General features: G+C 46.4%; 1 protein-coding gene across 1 annotated transcript in view; it reads left to right on the top strand.

Annotated features, from left to right (window-relative positions):
• The window catches only part of LOC146867920 (protein-arginine deiminase type-3-like), a 406,190-nt gene that overhangs the window by 271,307 nt on the left and 110,302 nt on the right, over positions 1-24,581 (top strand). Inside the window, exons 10-11 of the mRNA XM_085608648.1 lie at positions 13,012-13,119; positions 18,975-19,129. Of these exons, the coding sequence (XP_085464774.1) occupies positions 13,012-13,119; positions 18,975-19,129 (263 nt within the window). The remainder of the gene's footprint in view (positions 1-13,011; positions 13,120-18,974; positions 19,130-24,581) is intronic.

Below are 24,581 nucleotides of genomic sequence, written 5' to 3'. Positions count from 1 at the left end.
CTGGCTCTTATGGGCAATTTAAAATCGGGTTCTCCTCTCGACCCATGCCCTGCTAAATTTCTGGCGAAAGTCGCGGAGGTGATCAACCCGTTGGCTAATCCGCTCTTAAATCTTTCGCTGAGGCTCGGTGTGGTTCCGCAGGCCTGGAAGCAGGCGATGGTGATTCCATTGCTCAAAAAATCTGGTCTAGATCCGAAGGCCCCGGTTAATTATAGGCCCATCTCTCTGCTGCCGGCCCTCACGAAGATTCTGGAAAAGCACGTCCAAGGCGTGCTCTCCAACTTTCTTGAATCTAATGACATCCTGCACGCCACCCAATCGGGCTTTCGTCCCCATCTCAGTACTGAGACTGCGCTCCTGGAGGTCTCGGAAACCATTAAAGGGGTTCTGGACTCTGGGGGCAAAGTCATGCTGGTGATGCTAGATCTGTCGGCGGCTTTCGACACCGTTCCCCATGATGGTCTTCTCGCTAGACTTTTCGAGATAGGCCTACGGGGGACGGTGTTCGACTGGTTTTCCTTTTTCCTAGCCGGCCGCCGGCAGTCGATCTGGGCCCCGCCGGATTCCGCCGTGATGCCGCCTCTGGGAGTCGGGGTCCCTCAGGGCTCTATTTTGAGCCCGACCCTCTTTAACATCATTATGACCCCATTGGCGGCGTTGGTGGAGTCGCATGGTGCTCAGATCGTATCCTATGCGGACGACACCCAGCTCCTCTTCTCTTGTAAGAGAGGAGGCGACTTTGATGGGGAGAGTATTCGGGATTGCCTTGGGGCTGTTTTTCACTGGTTCCATCTAAACAGCCTTAAGTGCAATTCCGACAAGTCCGAAGTACTTTTCTTTGGGTGCGACACAGAACCAGATTGGCAGACCTGGTGGCCACGGGATATGTTCCCTCCGTCCTGCTCCTCTCAGGTTGCTAAGAATCTGGGGGTGAAGATGGATAACAGGCTTACCTTGAAATCCCAGATCCTGGGGGTGTCGGGCATTTGCTTTGGCATCCTCAGGATGCTGCGGAGGTTTCTTCCTCTGTTATCCGTGGAACACAGGACGCTGACTGTCCAGGCTCTGATTGGGTCCAGGTTGGATTACTCCAACGTTCTCTACCTGGGCCTCCCAGAGTACTTGTTGCAGCGGCTTCAAGTGGTACAGAATGCCGCTGCAAGGGCAATCTTTGGCCTTAGCAGGCGCTCCAGGGCCTCGGGCTTGCTGGTAACTTTACACTGGCTTCCTATCCGCAAGAGGATCGCCTTTAATGCGCTGACCTTGGCCTACAAAGCTCTTCACAAGGAGGGAGCCAAGTACCTCCAAAAGAGACTGGTCTTTTACCATCCAACCAGGTCTCTGAGGTTGGAAGCCATGCACCTTGCTGTTGTCCCCCGGGTAAAGAAAGCGCGCCTCGGAGGCCGCTCTTTTGGACTGCTGGCTTCTCAGCTGTGGAACTCTTTACCACTGGCCCTGTGGGGAGCCACCAGCCTACTAGCTTTTAGGAAAGGCCTTAAAACTTGGCTGTTCACTCAGTAGCCGGTCCTCCGTGAATCTCTGGCCCATTTTTCTGTTAGTTTTATCTGGTGTTATGTTTTTTATGTCGCAGTATTGTCTCTTTCTCCATTAAAGCGCCGGGACACTCTTTTTGAGTAGCCGTGCGCTATAGAAATAAATAAATAACATAACATAACATAACAAATAGCAGGGTTGCCGATATGAATCCATTTAGGGTGTGAGACTCCAGATCTGCTAGGAAAGCACATGTGGTGCATCTATTCAGCTCCACGCACTTTTGCCTCGCAACATGTTCTGCAGTTCCCAGAGCTCTCCTACATTCTTGAGAAATGTCACCCAAGCAGGCGTAAGTCAGGATGCTACACCCCTCCTCAACTTAAACATAAACCCAACTCAGTTTATGAGAGTAATGGATCGCTCAGGAGGCCTAATACTCTGGCAAGAAGGAACAAAAAGTAAAGAACATGTGTAGAAGGGTGAAGAGAATATGAGTGAGAAAGGAAGGCGATGGATAAAGGGAAGGGAAGGGAAGAGTTGAGAATGACTGATAAGATGCATCAATGTGTGAATCAGGTGAGAGGATGTAGCCTTAGGGCTAGAGCGGTCGACGTCGAAGCTGGGGAACCGGGTTCGGTCTCGGTAATGACGCTCAACATCCTGTGATTCTGGGCAAATCACTTAATCTCCCCGTGGCTAACAAAAAGGAATGTGTCCTCATGTAATGAAACTGGTACTACGTAAAGCGCTCTGATACTCGATATCTTCGGGTCTTGTTCGCGCTATATAAAACTAAAAAAATAAAATCTAAGTCATAGTCCTTTGAAAGTTCTCTAGGGTTTGCATGAGTCACATAGAGTACCATGGGCTCTACTGTGTCTGATGTTCCCCCTCAGTATTCATGTGTTGGAAACAGTTCACAGAGCTCTACCTGTTGGCCTCAGAAGTTTAGATGTCTCCAGGCAATAACGATCGAGCCCTTGATGTCTGCTATTCCATATGGCTGAGAATCATAATTAGGATTAGCTTTTGGAGTCCCTCAGACTTTGACTATCCCCATTCCCCCTTGATGCAAGTTGGATGTTCTAGATCTCTTTTATCTATTGACAGAGTATCATATTTTTTCTTTCTTTTGTGCATCGCCAGGCTTCTCATCATATTGCAAATGCAGATTTGGCTTGTCAAGGAGCTGTGGGATTTTGAGTCATATGTTGCTCTCAAGCAGTAACTGACTAGGAAACAGGGGTAGGGCATGGCGTGTCTCGGTAGTACCTTAATGTTTGGCAGAAGCCTTCCAAAATTGGTGAATGAGTGGTGGTGGCGGTTATTTGAAGAGTATTACTGAGAGTCACCATAAACCTGTTGATAACCTAGTTGGCTTGGGGCCAGAGTGGTGTGATTTTTTTTTTTTTTTTTTTTTTTAATTCTCATATTTTGGATAATCAGAATTTAGATGAGTAGCAAAACTACAGCATTTCCTTCTGTTGAATGGGCACCTATTGTCAAGCTTGACTATTGAAGGTATCCCAAAAGCGGCAAACTGTTTGCTCAGTGCTGGAACACTGATATCTGCAGCAGTGCTGGTAGCAGCCATCATCTCCGGAAAACAAGGACACCCATCTCTCACAATAAAGAGGTGCTGTTGAGTGTGCAGTGGGTCTGAAAAATCAATAGCTGTCTATTACCAAACCTTCTGATGCAGTGTGGACATTTGAAGGGACCCATGAGTGCAGTCTTTCCCCAGGGCCTGTCAGATGTGGTACACACCTACCACTCTCTCAGCGAGGGTGTCAAGTGATGGGAACTTGAACTTTTGATAGAGGGGGTGCTTAATAGTGACCATGCCTCACTGGCTTTTGTGGGATAAATCAACATGTCAAGCTAAAGCCAGGTGAGTCCCTCTAAGTAGGAGGCCAGTGCAGTGCTTTGCCAATTCACTGTGGACATTTCGGAATGGCCTAAGGTTTTCCACTTGACGTTATGAACTATGTGGGGGCATCTAGACCTCTGTATCGGTCTCTCATGAAGGCTAGATACTACTTGTCCTTAAATGCTTGTGTTCATCATTCCTTTTTTAGAGCAGCTGGACAAGCTTGGCTGGTGATGTCTCGAAAGTAGATTGATTTGTTTCACAGGAGGTCAATAGAAATTTTGACTGTCAGCTGTGTTTTGTCTTTTCCTGGTCGATGCATTATTTTAAACGTGTAATCTTGTAACCGAAAGACCAACCCCACTTCTCAATTCTAGGGGGAATTTTTGCCTTTGGTTTCCGAAAATTGAGTGGGATTTGATGGTCCAAAATGACAGTGAATGTCTTACTACAGACAAGCAAGTCAAAATGTTCAAAGGCCCACACAAGGGCTCAATGCTCCGTTTCCAGCTGAGAGTAGGCTTCTACGGGAATTGTTAGGCTGTGGCTGGTGCATGTGGCAGGAGGGTCAGAATCGGTCCCTCTCTGGATAGGGTGGCACTCCGACCCATTGGGCTGACATCCTCTACAATAAGTATGTGGATAGATGGATCAAGTAGCTCAGATCCTGTAGCTCAGATCCTGTACCTTTGAGATTGTGGCATGAATGACTCGAAGGCTTTCTGACAGTCACTGGACTGAAAAGAAGTTTCTTTCTTTGTCAGCAGTCCCAGTAGGGCACTGATGATGGCAAAAGCAGCAATGCATCTCGCACAGTAACTGGATAAACCTAGATAGGAGCCTAGTGCAGATACATTTTGTGGAGCTGGCACACATCTTGTCTGGTTCGGGACATATGCCGTCAAGCAAGACATTTTGCTGATGGAACTTCAAAGGAATCCTCATAAAATTACAGTAGCTTTTGTTCAAACTCAGATTGGTGTCTTGAGGGCCTCACAGGCTTTTAGCAGGTTCATGTAGTGCTCCTTCTTTGATCTGCCAAATGCCAGAATGTCATCACTATAGTTCAGGCAGTTGGGGAAGCCCTGAATGAAATGGTGGATTTCCTTCTGGAAAACATCAACCACAAAGGAATCATGAAAGTGGAGGTTTTTTATATCTAAATAGGTCACAATGTGTAGCAAATGTGGTAATCAATTGACAGCTCTCTTCTAGTTCTAGTTTGTTGTAGCCTCTGCTTGGATCCAGATTTGAGTAGAATCGTGCACCATTCAACAGATGTACCATGTCTTGAATACAGGGTGCTATGTTAATCTCACATTAGATTGCAACGTTTGCTATCATATTTCTACATTGATGCCAAATTGGCCACTGACTGATGTTTGGGGACTTGAACTGTTGGGACAGGAATGCCCACTGCACGGTTAACAGGTGTATACCCCAGCCCTGGATTCCCAACTTTGTGTGAAACTGGTATGCTGACTCTTTGATATTGTGCCATTTTTTGGATACTTCCGCTTGGAGCCAGCACAGTTGCAGACTACTGTGAAAGCCATTGTTATGCACTAAGTTTGAGTATGAGGAACAGCCAAAAAAAGACACTTAAAAACAGAACCAAGCCAACCAGGTTCTAAAATCTTAGACCATACATTTACATGCTTTATCTGGAAATGTGCATAAAAGTGGGTTCAAACCCAGTCTACTTTCTTCCAGTTCTGGATTCTTCATAATCATAAACAAAGGAACGAGTACTCTTCAGTGCACTCGCACGACTGCTGTTTGGACGAGAATGCCCCCTGCATGGTATATAGTTGCATACCCCTTCATGAGTGCTCCACAGCGAGTTTCTGGTATCTTTGTTTTTGTCTTTGGCCCCAGCCTCATTGTAATCTAGTGTGTATGTGAAGGCCTAGCCCTGCCCCCAGTGGCATAACAAAACATTTGGGCCCCGCAAGAACTGGAGAGGAGACCACCTCCCCATAATGCCCATACCTTCTCAGTCACCAACCACTCTGTAGAAGTACTTCACCTTTGCCTGCATCCACATAACATCAACTGTAGTCTTCATGATACATTTAGCGACAACGAGAAACCAATCCCTCTTGCCTATGAAAGAGCTAATGGCTTTGCCAATGTGTTCAGCCATGTTGTACACCTGCATAGCTGCTGTTCAGCATGGCTAATTTTAGTACCATAGAGGAGACTAGTGTGGAGTAGACTAGATTGTGTCACTGAGTGTCATGGAGTGGCATATAGTTCCGTGGTGTGGCGTAGAGTGTCATGGAGTGGGGTGGAGTGGTATAGAGTGGAATGAAGTGCAGTAGAGTGACGTAGAGTGTTGCGGAGTGGATTGGCGTAGAGTGTTGTGGAGGGAGTAGAGTAGAGTGTAGTAGAGTAGAGTGGAAGGGCATGGAGTAGAGTTGTGAAGTGGTGTAGAGTGGAGTAGTGTGTCGTGGAGTGGTAAAGTGTGTCATAGAGTGGCATAGAGAGAGTATTGTTGTGCAGTGGCGTAGCCTGAGTTACAGTGGCATGGAGTGGCATAGAGGGAGTTGGGTACTGTGGAGTAGAGTGCCATGGCATATAGTAGAGTAGATTGTTGTAGAGTGGAGTGGCATAGAGTGTCCTAGAATGGAGTGGCATAGTGTGTCGTGGAGAGCAAAGATTGTTGTGGAGTAGCATAGAGTGAAGTGTCAAGGAGTGGCATATTGACGTGGAGTGGTACTGAGTGGAGTAGAGTAGAGTAGAGTGTTGTGGAGTGGCATGGTGTCGTGGACGGAAAAAAATGGAGGGGCATAGAGCAGAGTGGAGTGTCGTGAAGTGGCACTGAGTGTCATCGAGTGAAGTGGCATAGAGTGGAGGAGAGTGTTATGGAACAGAGTAGAGTAAAGTGACATGAAGTGGTGTAGAGGGAGTTGGGTAGAGTGGAGTAGAGTTGTGTAGAATGGAATAGATTAACATAAAGAGAAGTGGCATAAAGTGGAGTAGAGTGTCTCAGAGTGGAGTGTCATAGAGCAGAGTGTCGCCGAGTGAAGTGCCATGGAGTGGAATAGAGTCTTGTAAATTGGAGTGGACTACAGTGTCCTTGAGGTAAGTGGTATAGAGTGTTGTAGTGGAGTAGTGTGTCAGAGTAGAATGGAGTAAAGTAGAATGGAGTAAAGTTGCATTGAGTGACTTAGAAGGAGTTACGTAGAGTGGCATAGAGTGTTGTAGAGCGGAGTGACATAGAGTGCAGCAGAGTGTTGTAGAGTGGAGGGGCTATAAAGTGGAGTAGAGTGTTGTAGAGTGGAGTGGCATAGTGTAGAATGGAATAAAGTGTCATAGAGTGGTGTAGAGTAGAGGAGCATAGAGTGGAGGGGTGTAGTGTCTGTAGACTTCGGTTAGCGATGAAGAACGTGTTAGCATGTCTTGTGGTCACTTTCTTAAAGTTATTAAAGAACATGTGTGAAATATAGCAAGTGAGTTAATGGAGAAGTCTGGCATATCTCAAAGTTTGGAGGTATGAATGTTGATTGCACTTGTATTCATCACTGTCTTGAAGTTCTACCTGTGACTCTACAGTAGGTTTTGTGGACACTGTCTGATTCGTTATCTCTAAAATGCTGGTAGGGCTGGGGCAGAATAAGTTGTATGCAAGAAGGGTCTACTAGACTTGACTGACTTGGCACCAACACTACAAGCGTTTCAAAGATACAAGCACATTGTGAAAACCTCTGGATTTCAATAAAGGTCAATCCACCTGCAGCTAAGGTTTACAATAAAGACAGCCATAATTTAGTTAGTGTGCCCCTCATTCCTCTCAGCACCAGTGCACCCAACACACCTCTGTGGTTACAGGTCTCTCAGTTCCTATCCGTAGGCCTCATCTCCTTCCTTCCTTTCACCTTCTCTCCTCCCTCAAATGCTTCCACTCTCTCTCTATCCCCTTTCCCTCACCCCTCTTACTCATCCTTATGTTCTTCCTGCCTTTTTTCACCTTTATATCTCACCTCCAAAGCTTAGCGCCATTTCTTTGTTTGCCCTCTCCATTTCTTTCTGCACTTACTCTATGATCAGATTTCTCCTCTCCCTTTCTCCATATCTTCTTTCTACCTCTCACGTTTCATCCTCTTCCTTCCTTAGTTTGTGTCCTTCATATTTTTTCTCTTTTCCTCTACAGTCCTTTCTTATTTTTCATATCTCATTCCAATATTTTCTTTTCATTTTCGGTCCCCTCCCACCTCATTTTTTTTCTTTTTCTCTATTCCTTTCCTATTTATGCATTTCTCTCAGTACATTAAAATTTCTGATCATCCTGTGTTTTCTCCAGTCCTCTGTCATTCATAGCTTCTACTTTTTCTCTCTAATGCCGTTGCTATCTTTCCATTATGCCATATTTCTCTTGTTGTCTCTACTCTTTCTTTATGCTAACTCATGCGCATCGCATTGGTCGGTTTTCTTACCCTCCGCATTCCCTCGTTTATTTTTATTCACATCCTCCATCACCTTTCCAGCTGTCCTCATCCTGATAGCAACCATGACCTCTTTCCTTTTGCATGTATCTCATACTTTTTTGCCATCTTCCTTTTCTTTTTTACCGCTTTTTCTCTTCCCCCCCTCCTCCGTCATTCTTCATACTTTACGTTCTTCTTGCCAAGTTTAGAAACCACTGCTTACCACTCGGTGCCCTCCGATACTCTGCAGTGATTAAAACCTTTAATCACTGCAGAGTATGCAAGGGCACTGGGTGGTATTTGGCCATGCTATTTTCTCACTCCGCCCTGTCATGGAATTCCGTGGAATCCGGTCCAATTTTAAAGTAATTATGCATGATTCTGTGGAATCAAACTCCACAAATTAAGCCCACCTCTACTTACTAGCACATGTCCCACGCATCCACAGTAGCAGATGTGTAGCTCGAGCTTTCTCATACATCGCTTCTAAAGCATGGCACCACCTCCCAGTTAATGTTAGAGCCTGCTCCTCTCTCCTTGAATGATGCAAGAAGTTGAAGATCTGGCTCCCTGCCCTGAGATTAGCCTCACATACCTGCCTGGATACCCTAACGGGTGACAGTGTGCTCTACAAATACATATATCGTATAACATAACATGGGCCCTATGCCCCATGCTAGTTTTCCTGTTCTTCCTTGTGCCCCCAGCACCAGAGCTGCTGAATTTACCAGGAGATTACACAGAAAAAGCAAACACTGCACCTTGCCCACATACATTAATTTGTCCCACTACTTTTCATTTCAAATCAGTATTTGGTTAAAATGTTTAAATCTGACATTGTATGTATTTGTATTGATATTGAAATGATCATGTGTATGTGTATATATATATATATATATATATATATACATACAAAGTCAGATTTATACTGATGGACAGACAGCCAGATAGACATATAGACACAGACAGACACTGGTATGACTGGTATTCTATTGTCCCTGCGATACAAAAATTCGAAAGATCACCTAAAGTTGTATTTTATTCCCCTAACAGAACATACTTTAAACAGTTAATGTAAGAAGAAAACACCTAAAATGTGCTCTAGAGCTTCTTTAATGACCCAACTGATAATTGAACTAAACAAAGACTGAAAGGCGATGTCAAAATAAATAAAATGTCAGACCGTTCTTATTAAGAATTATGTTGAGCATATTGCAGAATATTAAAAAGTGAACAGAGGGCCTGTATTTTTCTCTGGCAAAGATGACAACCTTACTGACCTCTGCCCTAATTTGTTCTGTGCTGCCTCTTCCCCTCTCAGAGGAGCAGTGCCCTGTGCAGGACGCTCTCTCTGAGGGGCTCCACCCCCTCTTGTAAGGTTCCTGCCATGATGGGTTTGAAGAGAAACAAATTATTTTCTTGTTTCTCTTCAGTTCTGGGTCGGCGCGAGTCAGGTCTGAGCACACTGCAGCTGCTTTAGAGAAACACACAACACTGCACAGACAAGCTGAGGGAGCCCCTTCTGGTACAGAAGACTGGGGCCCCCTGCACCGCTCGAGCTGTGGAGTGTCCATTACGGGCCTGCCTGTCCTTTGACATAAGCAGTGTCCTAAACTTCTCCTGGAGCCTGAAGGAGTGCCCCAAGGCTGCCCTCACTTGTTTTACAGTGGCCCTTTCATGGGTTTAGCAGCACATAGACTGGTGGTGCTAGCCGACTGTGTTTTGGGAATCATTAGTGAGCAGACAGGTTTATTTCTCTCGCTGGATTGGAGGCCTTCTGTCCCACTTGTATAAAGTTCTGTTTCTGTGCGCTTACCCTGGTTCTAGCGCTAACATCACAGGGCATGTTATAAGTGTGGTTGTGAGTAGCTCATGTGGTGCATGCTTTGTATGTATGAATAAACTACCATAATTGAGGACTATGGTCTCCATTTTGGAATCCCCTAGCCTACGCATGTGTGCAAGATGAGAGGTGAGGTTGTCTTCCCAGTGAGTGGAAGTTTATTGCTAAAGCTGGAGGGAGAAGAAGTAGACATTGAAGTGGGGAAAGAGGGCTTTCTTAAGAAATTCAATTTAATCCTTTTGTTGAGAGGGGCTGCTGATTACTCTTCCTGAGCATTGCCACGTGGTAGATAGTTGTGTAGTAGGTGGATATGCAGTGCCATCAGTGTGGCTGTTGATAGCCAGATCCAAAATGCTAACACCTCTTTGTGCTTCTTTGGTTTTTTTTGTCCTCATTCACCTTGATCACTTCCACCTTTACACCTTAAACCTCCTTTTGCCGCCCTTCTGTCTAATGTGTGGAGAGGGATAAGGCTGCCTGGCTGGAGAAGAAAGTTTAGACTCTTATGGATCTGGTTTTCCCTGGCTGAGTTTCGAAAATCCAAGATTCAAGTTGTGTGTAATCAGTAGGAGGAGAAATCGATAACATATGTGGTACACCACTGTGCCTCCTAATTGTTCCTCTGGCTGTCACCCCTCATCCAGATTATCAGTGGAGTAGGCATTCTGGCTCTTTTTTCAGAGGTTGTACTTGTGTCTATTTTACGAATATACATTGCAGCACACAACTATTCAGCTATAGTTGGGCTTTGATACCCAGTGCCTGCAAATTTCTCTTCTCCCCAGAAGAATTAGATAGAACATCAACTTTCTGCGATCCTTATTGAGATCCCCAGGCTCTGAGAAACACCCATCTCAAATCCTCTCAAGGCTTACCTTGATGTTGACTCAGTATATACTACTCAGGAACTTACCAGCTTCAGTCCAAAAATGCAGGATCGCCAGACATGCCATAAACATGTGGATGTCATTCGCTCCTTGCAGTCCACACTTCAAGCAGGATACCGAGCAAGTCCCACACAGCCTAGCAATTCTTGGTAACATAAATGCCCTGTGGAGGGAGTAAAGATGGTTCCTTCTCAAAAAGGCGGGTTGTACCGTGCTATAAAGTGTGCACATTTATACTTGCCATAGGTCTTTTTATATGCAGCCTCAGCAAGTACTCTCCCTATAGTTTCTCTGGAAGGTGGATGCTACTTTATAGATGAGTTAAAACTACCACTAGACAAAACTCCAGCTCACACCAGCAGGAAGATTAATCTCCAGAGATATCTTGACATATTGTTTGTTGCTTGATATACAAAGAACTCTGCAGCCACTGCTTTAAAAACACAGGGAGGCTGGAAACAAAAGTGAGTACTGTGTTGGTTATGCTGGTCTGCTGATTTTGCTCCTGGGGGCCAACAGTGCAGCACTGCAAAACCGATCCCCGGTAACAAAACCGTCCCCCGGTAACAAAACCGTCCTCCCAGTAACAAAAGCAGCCTCCCATCCTTCCACCCTCCCAGGGAAATGCCCGATATGGCCAGTCCGTCCTTGAATATTTTCCTTGGGTAGAAGGTATGCCATAAGGCTGTCTTACAGAGTAGCACAAGAGTCTCTTTGGCAAACTTCAAGCTATAAGCAGTCTGTGCTAAGTGGACTAAAACAGTTCATAAAAAGTAATGGCGTAAAAAGTTTCTCATTTTTAATTTGAGTGTCCCCAAATATATCTCAAATTCTTTTATCCATCACATCTATCTCGGACCCAGATTATCAGTGTCCGAGGGATTGAAGAACAAAGGGGTTCATAAGGACAGCAAGGAAGTGGCAGAGCAGTTTACCTGAAGTCGTGGGCATGGATGAACTAGCTTTAATTTCTTAATTAGCTTGACTTTTTCAGAGGATGACGTGATCACAAGTGAGCTCAGAAAACCAGGCAGGTGGGTTAACAACAAGGTCCAGGAGCAGATTACGTTGAGAGCCACGTTGTTACCCGTGTCTTGTTCGAGCTTCCTCTACTATACGGAGTACATCCATATCCAAGTTATACATCTTCTTTATTTTCCATGCATCAATAATGCCTTTGATCAGAGAATACAGGAATAATGCAAAATGAATTTATTAAGGATGGGGACACCAAATCTATGTTTGTAGCACGTGCTGCTGTAGATCACATGCTGCACACTCCTGCCACCTGGTGTTAGGTTGGGTGTTTGCAAGTTGTTTTTGTTCAAAGAAGTGTTTGCTCATGAGATACCTTGTAACCGCTCCCATTTGTCCACAATGCACCTACCACCCCCTCCCTCTTGCAAGTATACCTGAAAGTTTTAGTGCACTGGTGCTTGGGGCAATTGATAATAAGCATTGGCATAGCCAATAGGTCTAGCTTTTGGGTCCTTCTAAGTATTTAGTTATGCAGCACAATATCCTTGGTGCAACCACATCAACTGTTGCGTGGCTAAACACTTATAAGGTCCCAAAGGCGAGACCTATTGGTTATGCCAATGCTTGGGTAAGTAACATTTTACTCCTGTTAGGAGATGCTTTGCATGTCTGCTTGTCATCTCTTCTCATTCTTCTGCTAACTCACACACAGCAGGGTTATGTCTCCTCTGTGCTCAGCAAGTGGTAACCGGTCCATGTGGCCAATAAGGCTGTTTGCCCTGTGGAGACTAGAGAAGTGAAGCTTTTCATTTAGCATTCTCTTACCCTTTCATGCTATCTACACTAATCTGGAGTGTATGTAATGTAAAAGCGGGGAAAATTGACCCGTCATGCTCACTCCCCTGGATAAAGCATTTAGAATGACTGACTAGTGTTTGTTAATAGAACAAACAGAATTGTATTCAAGAAAAGCCCAGAAGATGAACCCACATAACAATATTGACTTGATATCTAACCAGTTAACATCATCTTGTGGGCTCTTCTTGTTTCAAGCTTCTGTTTCCCTAAAATCAGCTGTGGTTGTTCAGTGAACATTAGATCCCTAGTCTGAGTTCTGTATTCAGTGACAAGCATGAGAGGTTCATTATCTTTGATGCTACATTTAATAAAGTCCAATTTACTACAGAGCAGGACGTGCAGTGAACCACAATAAAAATGTACACGCCATTTTGGGTCGAACCATATGACTGTTTCACCAATTAAATGGCATTATGCCTTAGGGGCCCTAGAGAGTGGTCGCGCAAGGCCATTTGACCTTGGCCACAAGCTGAAAGGGGAGATGAGATTTACATGCTCGTTCACTTTTTGGAACTTTTATAGCTGGAAGTGTGGCCCGGCCCACAGAGGTTGAACATATGTTTATGGCAATGGACCTCTGAGATGACCTGATATAAATTAATTAAATGTTGTTCAAAGTCCCTATCTCTCTTCTCACCCCCACAACAGGATGAATTGGAAATCGGTTATATTGAAGGTCCTCACAAGCGCTTCCCTGTTGTTTTGGACTCACCCAGAAACCGAGGACTGGATAATTTCCCAATAAATAAACTTCTCGTAAGTGTCAAATATTTATGCACATTTTAGATTTCATGAAATTGTCTCTATTTATATACGCAATTGTCCTCTAAGACAATCCTAGTTCAGCAAGCTGACTGTATAAATTCCGAGTTGGTAGGATGCATATATAAGAAGTTCCAACATCCTACCATTAAGATAAAATGTGCTTCAACTCATGAAAATATACGCATCATAATAAAACTTTTTTTGTAGCATTCCTGATCCCATTATTTGTATATCATGTATGCACTGTTATTAACTGATGTTACTACCTAATTGAATTATACCCAATGTTATCAACCTGTGGAGGATGTAAGACTCTGTTGTCCATGCAGGGTTTCAAACTCCTAGCCTACACGTTTGACCAAGTGTCATCAGGGAGTGTTTTGCATGGCAGGCATCTTCCACACTCCTGAATAGTGGGTGGAAGGATATTGTTGGTAATGTGTACTGCCAGAGAACACATGCTCTCCATGTTCCTTCCATCTGATGCTGGGCGTGGGTGTTTGCAAGTTGTTTTTCTCTGTGGAAGTCATTGGTCTCATAACATCTCATGACAACTCCTTATTTCCACAATGCATCAGGACCAAGCCTCCACCTCAGAATGTGTTTTTTTCCTCCATGGGTTTGGATGTTCCAGCTTGACCTATGGGACCGTTGCCCACCTTTCCATTCCATCATTCCCACCGCCAACTATCCTGATCGGTCATGGGAAGAATCATCCAGGGGAGCATTTGTAACTTGTTGGATCTGCCCTTTTTTGCAAGGTCTCTCACACATTTCTTTGCTTTCTATTGCTGAACTCACTTTTGTTGGCCGTACAACTTTGTGTACTTTACCACTGCTAACCAGTGCTTAACTGCTGGTGCTCTCGCCTTAAAACATGGTAAAATATACTTATACATAATTGCCACCTTAAATTTACTTGTAAGTCCATAGTACATGGTTTTACATGTACCCAGGGCATGTAGATTAAAAGCTACCAGTCGGCCTGCAGCATTCATTATGCCACCCTCTAATGTAGCTTTTTAAAACATGCCTCAGGCTTGCCAATGCGGACTGTGTGCATTTTTAAACTGCCATTTCGACCTGGTAAAATAAACCTTTTGCAATGCCTAAACCTTCCTTTTTAATTCCTATAAGACACCCTTAAGGCAGCCCTAAAAGGCAGCCCTAAAAGGCTCACAGGGCAGGGTGCATTGTATTTCAAAAGTAGGACATATGAACTTAAGCTTGGCCTGCTGTTCGCACCACAGCGACGACCATCTGCGACGCTCTCGCGGCCTCCTCCACCACGAACAGAACACTTCGTGCCAGAATTGAAAAGGTAACTTTTTCAGCAGGACTAACCTGGTTCCTATAACCCCAGAGCATGAGGAGTCGACAGTCTCAGCTTGCTAGATATTCAGTAACAAAAAGAAGATCTAGTATCGCAGAGAAAGCCATTGTGTTTATTACGATATTTAGCTTCGAAACACCACTGATCTGCCTGCAACACTCTGCGGTAAAGAAAAAGCTGAAAACTAGAGGGTGAAGGCCCATCCGGTGTACCGTTGGTACACAAACTACTGAACCCCGATGTCCTCTCTTCTGAGGATTCTGACGTCAAGAGGCAGCCTGGCGGCCAGTAGCTGATCCCAAGGCCCAAAACAAAGACAATGTCCAGAGTCACCATTCCTCAAAGTTGTCCTGAAAGGCATTCTCAGGTAGACTGAGCACCACTCCTGAGGAATTCTGGTGTTGAGCAGTGAGACTGGTCACAAAAAGCACTGACCTTTGGGTACAGCTTCTGACACTGAGCCCTCTCTGCATCGGGAGACCCCTTTGGCCAGAGGGCTTGGGGCCACATCACCCAACGCTGAATTCTCAGACCACCCACCGTAAGAGTCGATATTAAGTCGGTGCTCTCTGCAAATCATGCAGTAAGCACACAAGCCCACAAAGCAGGTGTTCTACACTGTAATATGGAAATATTTTGTACATTACTGCATGAAATAAACAAATTGAGCCACTCTAAACAAAGGTGCAGGATTTTATTTGTCACCTGCTGCACTTACAAAAAGCCAGATTAGTGTATATTTCTGTTAGGCTACATTTTGTGGCTGTGGCAGCCTACAAACTGAATAGGGAACATGCTTCCTTCATCAAAATACCTGTTGTGAAAGCCATCATTGAGGTGTTGAAATTAATTATACCTCCTAGGATTTCACTAGCCCCAACCTGTGGCCTGAATGTGGTGCTAAAAAGATGTATGAGCTCTCCTTTTGAGCCAATCTTGTGACATACAATTCTTCTCTTGGAAAATAGCCTTCGTAGTTGCAATCACTTCACCAAGGAGAGTTAGAGAATTTGCAGGTGCTCACCGACGAAACTTATTATACAAGTTGGTAAAAACAGTCAAACTCGGAACAAACCCAAGGTTTCCACCAAATTTGTTTTCTCCTTTCCATGTCACATCCTGAGACTAGCAGAGATAGCATTACACACAATTAGACAAGAGGATGCGAATAAACTACATTGACTGGACCACATGCATCTGCAAATCTCTTGCAAAGTCTCACTTTGAAAATTAATTTCGAAGGGTGGCATTTTGTGATGATTAGCGGCATACAGACAGACATGCTATGATATGGCAAAATATGCACTGCCTGCGGTTCCAAAATTACATTCTACTAGAAAGAATGGTGCAAGTTTGGCCTTTTTGGAGAACATACTAATAGCAGGTATCTGTAAAGATGCAACATGGTCAACTCCACGCTACTGAGCCTAAATGGCCAAACCGTGCTAAAACCGATGTCCCTAACATCTGCTTCATCTACACACTAACCCTCGCTTGAAGAGGAAATACTGCTTCTCGGGGTATGCAGAGCATGGGGTTGACAACATCACAGACTAGAAACAAACAAGTTACTTACCTTTTCCTGATGCATACTCATACCTAATCGCAGATTATTCTCCTTAAAATATGCCCAAGCATCAGACTGGATCTGGAGAATATTCCAGCAATACTCCTGCATTCAGATAGGTGGCATCATGCAACTGTGTTCTGATTCCATACTGTCCTGGTGTGTGGAGTGGACTCGAATCAAAAGGTCTTGAAGAACTGAGGGGGCAAAGTGTCCTTCCTGCTGGACCTCACTGTCGAGGAGTAATGTTTTGTGAATGTATGCACTTTCAGCCACATCGCAGCCTGACAGATAATAAGGATAGGCACTCCTCACACCAGCGCAGTGATAGTGATAGTGACCGTGGCCCTGGTGGAATCAGTTTGGAGAGCTTCCTGTGGCTGTTTTATGTCCAGGACATAGCAGATTCCTCTTCTGGACAGCCTTCCCGTTCTTTGCTCTAACAAACCAACAAAATGCTGATTGTCCACTCGATGAATCTTGGTAGGATCAATGTAGAAATTCAAAGACCCTATGGTCTCGAATTTGTGGAGCCTCTCCTGCTCTTTCAAAGGGTGGGAGCAAAGAACTCTGTTAGAGTAATTGACTACCCAATATGAAAAAGAGCCATGACCTTAGGCAGAAAGGTCTCCCGAGTCCTCAGCACCAATTTCTCCAAGAAGAAGGCGGTTCCATTGAACGTGCCTGCAACTAACTCATGCAGCATGCCGATGGAATCCAATGAGATAGACAGTTTATCAAAGTGAGGAGATGCAGAGGCCAATTATGCGTAGGCTTGAAGGGCATAATCATGAAAAGTGTCAGTAGCAAGTTAAGATACCACTGGAGCATCACAAACTGTTTAGGAGGAAAAGTGTGTCTGGCCCAAAATAAACCTCATCACAGCTGGTGATTTCAACAAGGACAGTTTGCCTGGCATGCGTAGAAAGCACGAAACGGCTGACAAATAGCCTTTTACCGTGCCCACTTCAAGGCCTTGCTGGGCTAAACACAAAATGAACAAAAGGGTGTGCGACTGCTTTCCCTATAAGGGAACAGCATCTGGTGCTCTACACCCTATTTCTGAAATGTCTGAGCACCCAGTGTAGATGGCTTTCACAGAAGTGTCTGGTGGAGGAGGCTCTCCAGAACCTCAGTTGTCAAATCAAATGCAGTCCGGGTCTGCCGTTCAATCTCCATACATGGAGGTGTATGTTGCGGACCATCCGATGGAGGACCCTGCTCTGTTGCAGAGACATGATGTCGTCCTGAAGCGGTAGCCTGATCTAAGCGTGAGCATTTGTCCTTCGGAGTTCCAGTGAAAGGGACTGGTGGGAAGGTTTACAGGAGTCTCTCTAGCCAGTCTAGCCGAAATGCCTCTCCTAATGAGTACTATCACAGAAACTCCAAAGTGCAAAACTGTTGGCACTGCACACTGTTGATGATGGCCAATAGATCTAGCCAGTGCTCTCCCCACCGACTGAATACTCTGTACGCCATCTTGGTTTGCAGATGCCACTTGTGATTTGCCAGACAGTGTCTACTCGCTCTCGAATTCAGGAACTCTGCAAGGTTGTTGGTGACCAGAAAGAGGCTTCGCTGCTCCAGCCACCTCAAGAGACACAAAACCCTGTGGCGCTAGACCCAGGACCCCACTCCGCTCTGCTTGTTGTCATCATACATAGTAGTGTTGTCCATGAGAACCTGTACTACCCTCACTTTGCATCCTCCTTGTCAACTATGCCAGGTGGCACATTCGGGTCTGCAATAGAAAATGAATTCCAAGTGGACCCCGTGTCAAGACAGCCTTTCCAAATCCATCTAGGTCTTGAGGGAGATTGCCAATGATCTACTGTAGTGGCTGACCCCAACTTTGTCATGGGTCTTAATCAGGACTCTTAAAATTCAACTGAGCAGTATGCCTGCAGGTCTCCAATGTCTCCTAGGTCCAGCGCATTTCAGTTTGTTAGGAAGGCATTCAGGGGTTGACGGTCCAGGAAAGGACTATTGGCATGCAGGAGCGTTGATGGAAAATCCAGTCTCCACCTGGGGGCTATTCTAAGGTGATGAATATGTGGTTGGAGGTATCCATCAGAAACATTTTTTTACTTACCCTGTAACCATCTATTTGTATCTGGTAGTGCTGTCGATTCACATGTACCATACAACCTCTCCGGAAGGGAGCACGTATTTACAGTGCTTTTTGTGGGTCAGTATCCTTATAAGGTACAATGCACCATACATTTATGTTATCCTCCATCAGTACACTCATTTCACACCACTAACTCACTGGGCAAATGCAATCTGAGGTGGAGTCTTTGATATGGTGCAATGCAGGTCGAAGGAGGAGTCCCAAGATATCCTGAGACCGAAGACTGCTTTGACGGTAAACAACCTACAAATACCTGCACTCAACAGTAGCGGTCAATAATGTGCAGAGCTTTCTGGGAATGCCGTTTTATAATTGCAAGCCTGTTTTCAGCTTGTGATGTCTTTATTGCAACCTTGTAGCAGGCTCTTGGCCCCATGTGAATCAGGGTATTATGAAAGGTTTATTGAAGGTTTATTTATAGATGTTTTTCTCAAGAAAGGTTCACGGATGTATTTATTTGACTTGAAAGTTTTTTATAGGAGATTTATGACAGTGAGCATAACCTGAAGTCTGCGAACTGTGCTCAGTACCCAAGCTGGCTAATAATACATTATTTTTAGGAATGATGTGGGTGTGTCCCTTTTCCATGCACTTAATATTTATGATGTTCATAATATTGTTGCCCAACTTTAAGTTATTTGAGGTCAAAAGGGGTGCCACTGTAATGGCTTATCAGGGTTCCAAGGATGCAAAATGGGAGCCCCAAGCACAAATCTGTGTTGAAAATGTTCTACCTTGTGTAGCATTCGTGTGGCTGGTCTGAAGCTTTCATAATTCACTGTCTTGGTTTGAACGTTGAATGATTGTTTCCGAAGGGTCCTGACTTTGGATATTGGACAAGGGAGCCGTATGATGAGTCCGACGTGAGCAGCCTCGACTCCTTTGGAAACCTTGAAGTCAGCCCACCCGTGACAGTGAACGGGAAGGATTATCCACTAGGAAGGATTGTCTTTGGAGGCAGTTTACCCGCGTAAGTACTATCTGACCGAGGGCACTTCTACTGTACGCACAACACCAAAGGCTCCCTTTGTGCAGTGGTTTTTGACTGAAGGTGGAACAAGTCTTTATGCCTGGTGAGGTAGTAAATGTGAGAAAATGATGGGGACAGAGCTCTGGTGGGTGTGGAAAAAGAATGTGGCCTGTAAAGGCCATGCAAGCTCTGTCTAGAAGCACAAGTGTACATGGTCTTGCATCTTAGCCAAGAGAATTTACTTTGGGGGCCTGGGTCCCCAGTAATAACATCATGATGGTAACTGTAGGGAGAATGAGTTCTGAACTTTAGAACTAAGCTGAATACTAATCTACGATGCAATAAGGTGTGTATGTATGCAGCCATTCGCAGGGCTCTAACCACCTCTGTTCTCCTTCTTTCTTGCTACTAGGCTACTCTTTGCTGCACCCTTGGTTTCTCATTATAAACACTGGCTTACTCTCTCAAGTCTGCTTAAGTGATATTTAAGCACTTCATAAATAAATAGCATACATTTCTGGAAAGTACTGGGAATGTCATCATATTAATAATGATAATACTAATAACAATATTATGTACTGATTTTCTGTACCGCTACTGCACTATAAGCTATTTGTGACTTTTACAAGAAACTAGGAACTGTGCGCTATACAAATCCGGCTAACATAACATAACATAACACATAGTTAACAGCAGCAACATTAAAACACACAGGAACAGCGGGTCTGGTTCGGTTAGGATGCATAGCCAAAGAAGGTAAAAATAGAAAATATATTTTTAAATAATAACGTGTTATTATCTCTGGCGTTACCCAGGAATTTTGATGTTACTTAACATTACAACTATTATGTAAGTACATATAGGGACTTAAAGCATGCCCTTTTCATGGTGTCATTCACGTTTTACTTCTGGGCAGCACAGTATAAAGCTTCAGGCATGAATTAGACAACTGGAGCCATCGCCTGCTTAATGCAAATGACTTCATTCTTCTGGTGCACAAAGTGCACTTCGGCAAAAAGAAAAGTAGTGCTTTTAAGTACCAGGTACTGCAGCGCAGATGTGAGCTCATTATACAAATCTATATCTCTATTTTTAGTCTTTGAGGGCCCGGCATCTTACAGGTCCGTTTGCAGTATGATCACCCCTGCAAGTGTTAGACATTTTTCAGTGGTGTTAATCTCATTCAAAGATAGCTACCTGTGTGTGTGCATGCATGCACATGTACACACAAGAGTGGCTCTCTTTGAATGCGCTTCAATCCCATTTAAAAATGGCGTCTCGTTTGTGCTCATGCATGCACATGTGCTCACACAGGCAGACATCTTTGGAATGCTCCTATAAAACTTTATCACAAAAACATTCAAAGATGGCCATCGGTGAATGCACACCCTCAAGCAGCCATCTTTTAATGTTTCTGTAAAATGTTATCACAAAAACATTTTATCACTGCTGCCTGTGTGTGTGTGTGAGTGTGTGTGTGTGTGTGTGTGTGTGTGTGTGTGTGTGCAAGCATTGGGGGTGCACTTGTGGTCATTTAAATTTTTTTGTATAAAGTTTAACAAAAATATTTAGAAAGACTCATTGTCAAAGCCAAATGGCTGGCAGCTGGGGCTAGACCTATTGGCTTTGCCAGTCCTTGCTTTTATGCAGCACTTCATATCACGCCTGCAATTCCACAGCTCTGTCAATAACAAGTGTTTGGTAATATTCGACTTAATGGTACAGAATTTTGGAGCACACTGCATTTTCTTTGTATTTATTTATTTTTTTATTTTTTTTTTTTAATAGTTGCTTTTTTCCATCTTTTCTTTATTTTTTTTTTTTATTTTTATTTTTTTTTTGAAACCGTTTAGTGCAATCTCAAATATATACAGGTATGGGCCTACAACCTTCCGGCCGGCCGCTAAAGTGACGATAACAAATGAGAAACATACAATGAGGCACTTAGCTTTGCATAGACACTAAGGCAGGAGGTATCAACAACGCAGGCCATATGGATCAGAGCCCGCAATACGGTTTCAGTTTCTACAACACAACAACATAAATAAACACACACCCGCAAGGCAACCCACGATCGAGAGTGACAGCACGTGCTCCTCAAATGGGGGACCCCAAACCATCCACTGAAAACCCCCAAGAGGGGAAGGGAAACAAGTCCAGGACTGGGGGAACACTATGCTTGGAGCTAGGGAAGGGAGAAAACTAAGGGGATGGAGCTGGTGAGGCGGGAGGCAACAACGGCGGCTCGCAGATATCCCCGCGGAAGGCGTTCCAGGGGCCCCATATCTTCACCCATGCACCAGGCTTACCCCGCGCCACATACACCACCTTTTCTCGGAACATGCACCAATCCATGTGTTCTTTCCAGGCCGATACCGCCGGGGACCTCTGGGATCCCCACAGCTGTGCAACGTCCCGCTTAGCCACCATATAGCCCAGAGTCACCCATCGCGTCTGCGGAACTGAGTAATCGGTCGGTTCCCACACATTCAGCAGACATCTCCTCGCTTCAGGCAACAGCGCGACATGCGTAACCGCTCGCAGGACCTCATGCACACCACGCCAGAATCGCTCCACCCTCGGGCATTCCCACAAAATGTGTAGAAAGGTCGCTGAGGCACCACATCCACTCTTACACAGTCCGTCCTCGGCATAGCCCATACGCAGAAGCCTTGGCCCCGTCATGTACACCCGGTGGAGTATCTTAAGCTGGACGAAACGAAGGCGAGCCGGGATGGCCACCTCCTTCGGAGAGGCCACCGCGGAAATCCAGTCCTCGTCGTCCAACTCCAGCCCATCGGCAACCCAGGCCTCGCGGAGGCCAGTCAGTAAGCCCGAGCGATCATTTATCAATTTCTTGTAAATGAGGGAGATCGTGCTGTCCGGAACATGGCCATCTAGCACTCGATCCTCCAGGGGGGAGGACTCCGGGATGGAGGCCACGTCTGGGAAGACGGAGCCCAGTGCGTGACGGACCTGCAGGTACCGAAAGTATTCACTGCCCCGCAGCTGAAACTCCGCCTGCAACGTCTCAAATGTTTTAAATCCTCCCCTCGTCCAGAGATCCCCCACTGTACTGATGCCTATAGTGTCCCACTGCGCAAAGCCCTTTGAGGTCCACAGAGAGCCCAACCTCTCGGACGCATACAGCGGTGACGCCCGGGTCAAACGGTCCTTCCAGCCCATAGCTGCACTAGCCGCGTGCCATACTCGCACCATAACACGCGTGGGTCCCGTCAAGCGGGAATCGGGCACACTAGCGTAGAGCGCTCGATTGTAGTCGCCACCGGGCAGGAGCATCTTGTCCATTTCAAATGCCGGGTTTAGGGCGGGCCCATAGAGGCCGTGATTAATTGCAGCTAACTGGGAGGCCCAGTAATACCGTTTAATATCCGGGAGGGCAATCCCTCCGTCGTACCACGGGAGCGTCAACTTTGCCAGGGCTATACGCGGCCTCCCGTCCCAGAACAGGCGGCGCTGTAGACCCTCCACTTCACGGAAGTAGCGCGCTGGGACCAGGTCCATGGTGTTCTGGAGAGCGTACAGGAAGCGCGGCAGTGACATCATCTTGAACAAAGCCGCCCGGCCGAGCGGCGAAAGTGGCAAGCGCCTCCAGCGCGCGACATCCTCCTTCAAACGCTGGAGGGGGGGAAGCAAATTTCGCTCGTAGCGGGCCACTGGGTCAAGCGTAATGTAGACACCCAAGTATCGAAATCCCTCCGAGGCAATCTGGATCGGACAGCCCCGCGGGAGGACAGGAGCCTCCCCGGAAAGCACATAGACACAGGATTTGGCCCAGTTGATGACAAGGCCTGAATTACGGCCAAATGAGTGCAGAACATCGACCAGGACAATCAGTGATTTTCGCGGGGAGGCTAAATACAAAAGAATGTCATCTGCATAGAGAGACACGCGGTCCTCATACTCGGGGGTCCAACGGAGACCTCGGATAGAAGGGTGCCACCGCAGCCACTCCGCCAGAGGTTCCAAGGCCAGTGCGAACAGGAGCGGCGACAGGGGGCAACCCTGTCGCGTGCCCCGTCCCAGCACGAATGGGGCCGAGACTCGACCATTCACCACCACCTGCGCAAGTGGGTCCGAGTACAACAATTTGACCCAGCTGACGAAACCCGGCCCGAAGCCGAACTTCGCCAGCATCGCCCAGATGTACGGCCACTCGAGTGTGTCGAACGCCATGGTGGCGTCCAAAGACGCCAAGATGGCCGGCTCCCGCACGAACGGAACACGCGCTAGCACGCCGTGCAGGCGTCGTAGATTAAGCGCCGTATTGCGATGGGGAATAAAGCCGGACTGGTCTTGGTGGACCAGGTCGCCCACCACGCCGACCAGCCGGTTGGCGAGCACCTTGGCGAGGATTTTAGGCTCCGCATTCAAGAGCGAGATAGGCCGATAGGATGTGACTCGGTCTCGAGGCCTCCCCTCCTTGTGGATAACCACGATGGTAGCCAGACGCTGGTCTGGCGGGAGGGAGCCCCGCGAGTGGGCCGCAAGAAACATCGCGTGGAGGTGGGGTGCCAGTACATCCGGTCGCAGCTTGTATAACTCGATAGGAATGCCGTTCGGGCCCATGGCCTTGCCAGAAGCGACCGAGCGGATGGCGAGGGCGATTTCGTCCGAGGTGGGGGCGGCATCCAGCAACTCCCTGTCCTCCACAGAAAGGGAGGGGAGCGCGATGTCACGCAGCAGGGCATGGGAATCCTCCTCCGAGCAGGTAGAAACCGGGGAATATACCTCGCGGAAATAATCCGCGAAGCAAGAAACAATGCCTTCCGGCTCAGTGACACGCACGCCATCCGCCCTCTCAATCAGCGGGACTACACGACTCGCTCTCTCCTTCTTATCCAACCACGCAATCAACTTGCCCGCCTTATCACCCACATCATACAATCGCCCCTGTTGCTCTCTGCTGAGGCCCCTGGCCGCCTCCGTGACGAGGGCCCTATAGGCCGCCTGCTTGAGGTGCAGAACGTGTAGCGCAGCGTCAGTCACCCCACTCCCCAAATCACCCTCCAATTCAGTAATTTCAGCCTCCACCGGGTCACCTCCTCCTGTGCGCGCCTCCGGGCATGGGAAATAAAGGAGAGGGCCTCCCCTCTCAGCCCTGTCTTGAAAGCCTCCCAAAGGGAGATAGCCGACAGGACTGACCCCACATTCTCCTCGAAATACCGTTGCAAGGATTTAATCAAGTCAGCGCGAATAGTGGGGTCGCGCAGGTACCAAGCGTTGATCGGGGCTACCCTGCCCTCCCCCCTCGGGAAGACACCAAAGTGCAACAGGAGCGGGGAGTGATCTGAAATGCCCCTCGCCAAATGGCGCACCTCCCCCACCCTCCCGGCACAGGCCGCAGGGACAAGGATATGATCAAGCCGCGAAAGGCTACCATGGGCACCCGAATGGAAGGTGTACTGCAGCTGAGTGGGATGCTTTAAAC

The sequence above is a fragment of the Triturus cristatus genome, chromosome 1_2 (assembly GCF_964204655.1).
Source record: "Triturus cristatus chromosome 1_2, aTriCri1.1, whole genome shotgun sequence".
Taxonomy (NCBI): Eukaryota; Metazoa; Chordata; class Amphibia; order Caudata; family Salamandridae; genus Triturus; species Triturus cristatus.
The sequence above is the reverse complement of the archived record's forward strand: the minus strand, read 5'-3'. Positions and strand labels throughout refer to the sequence as shown.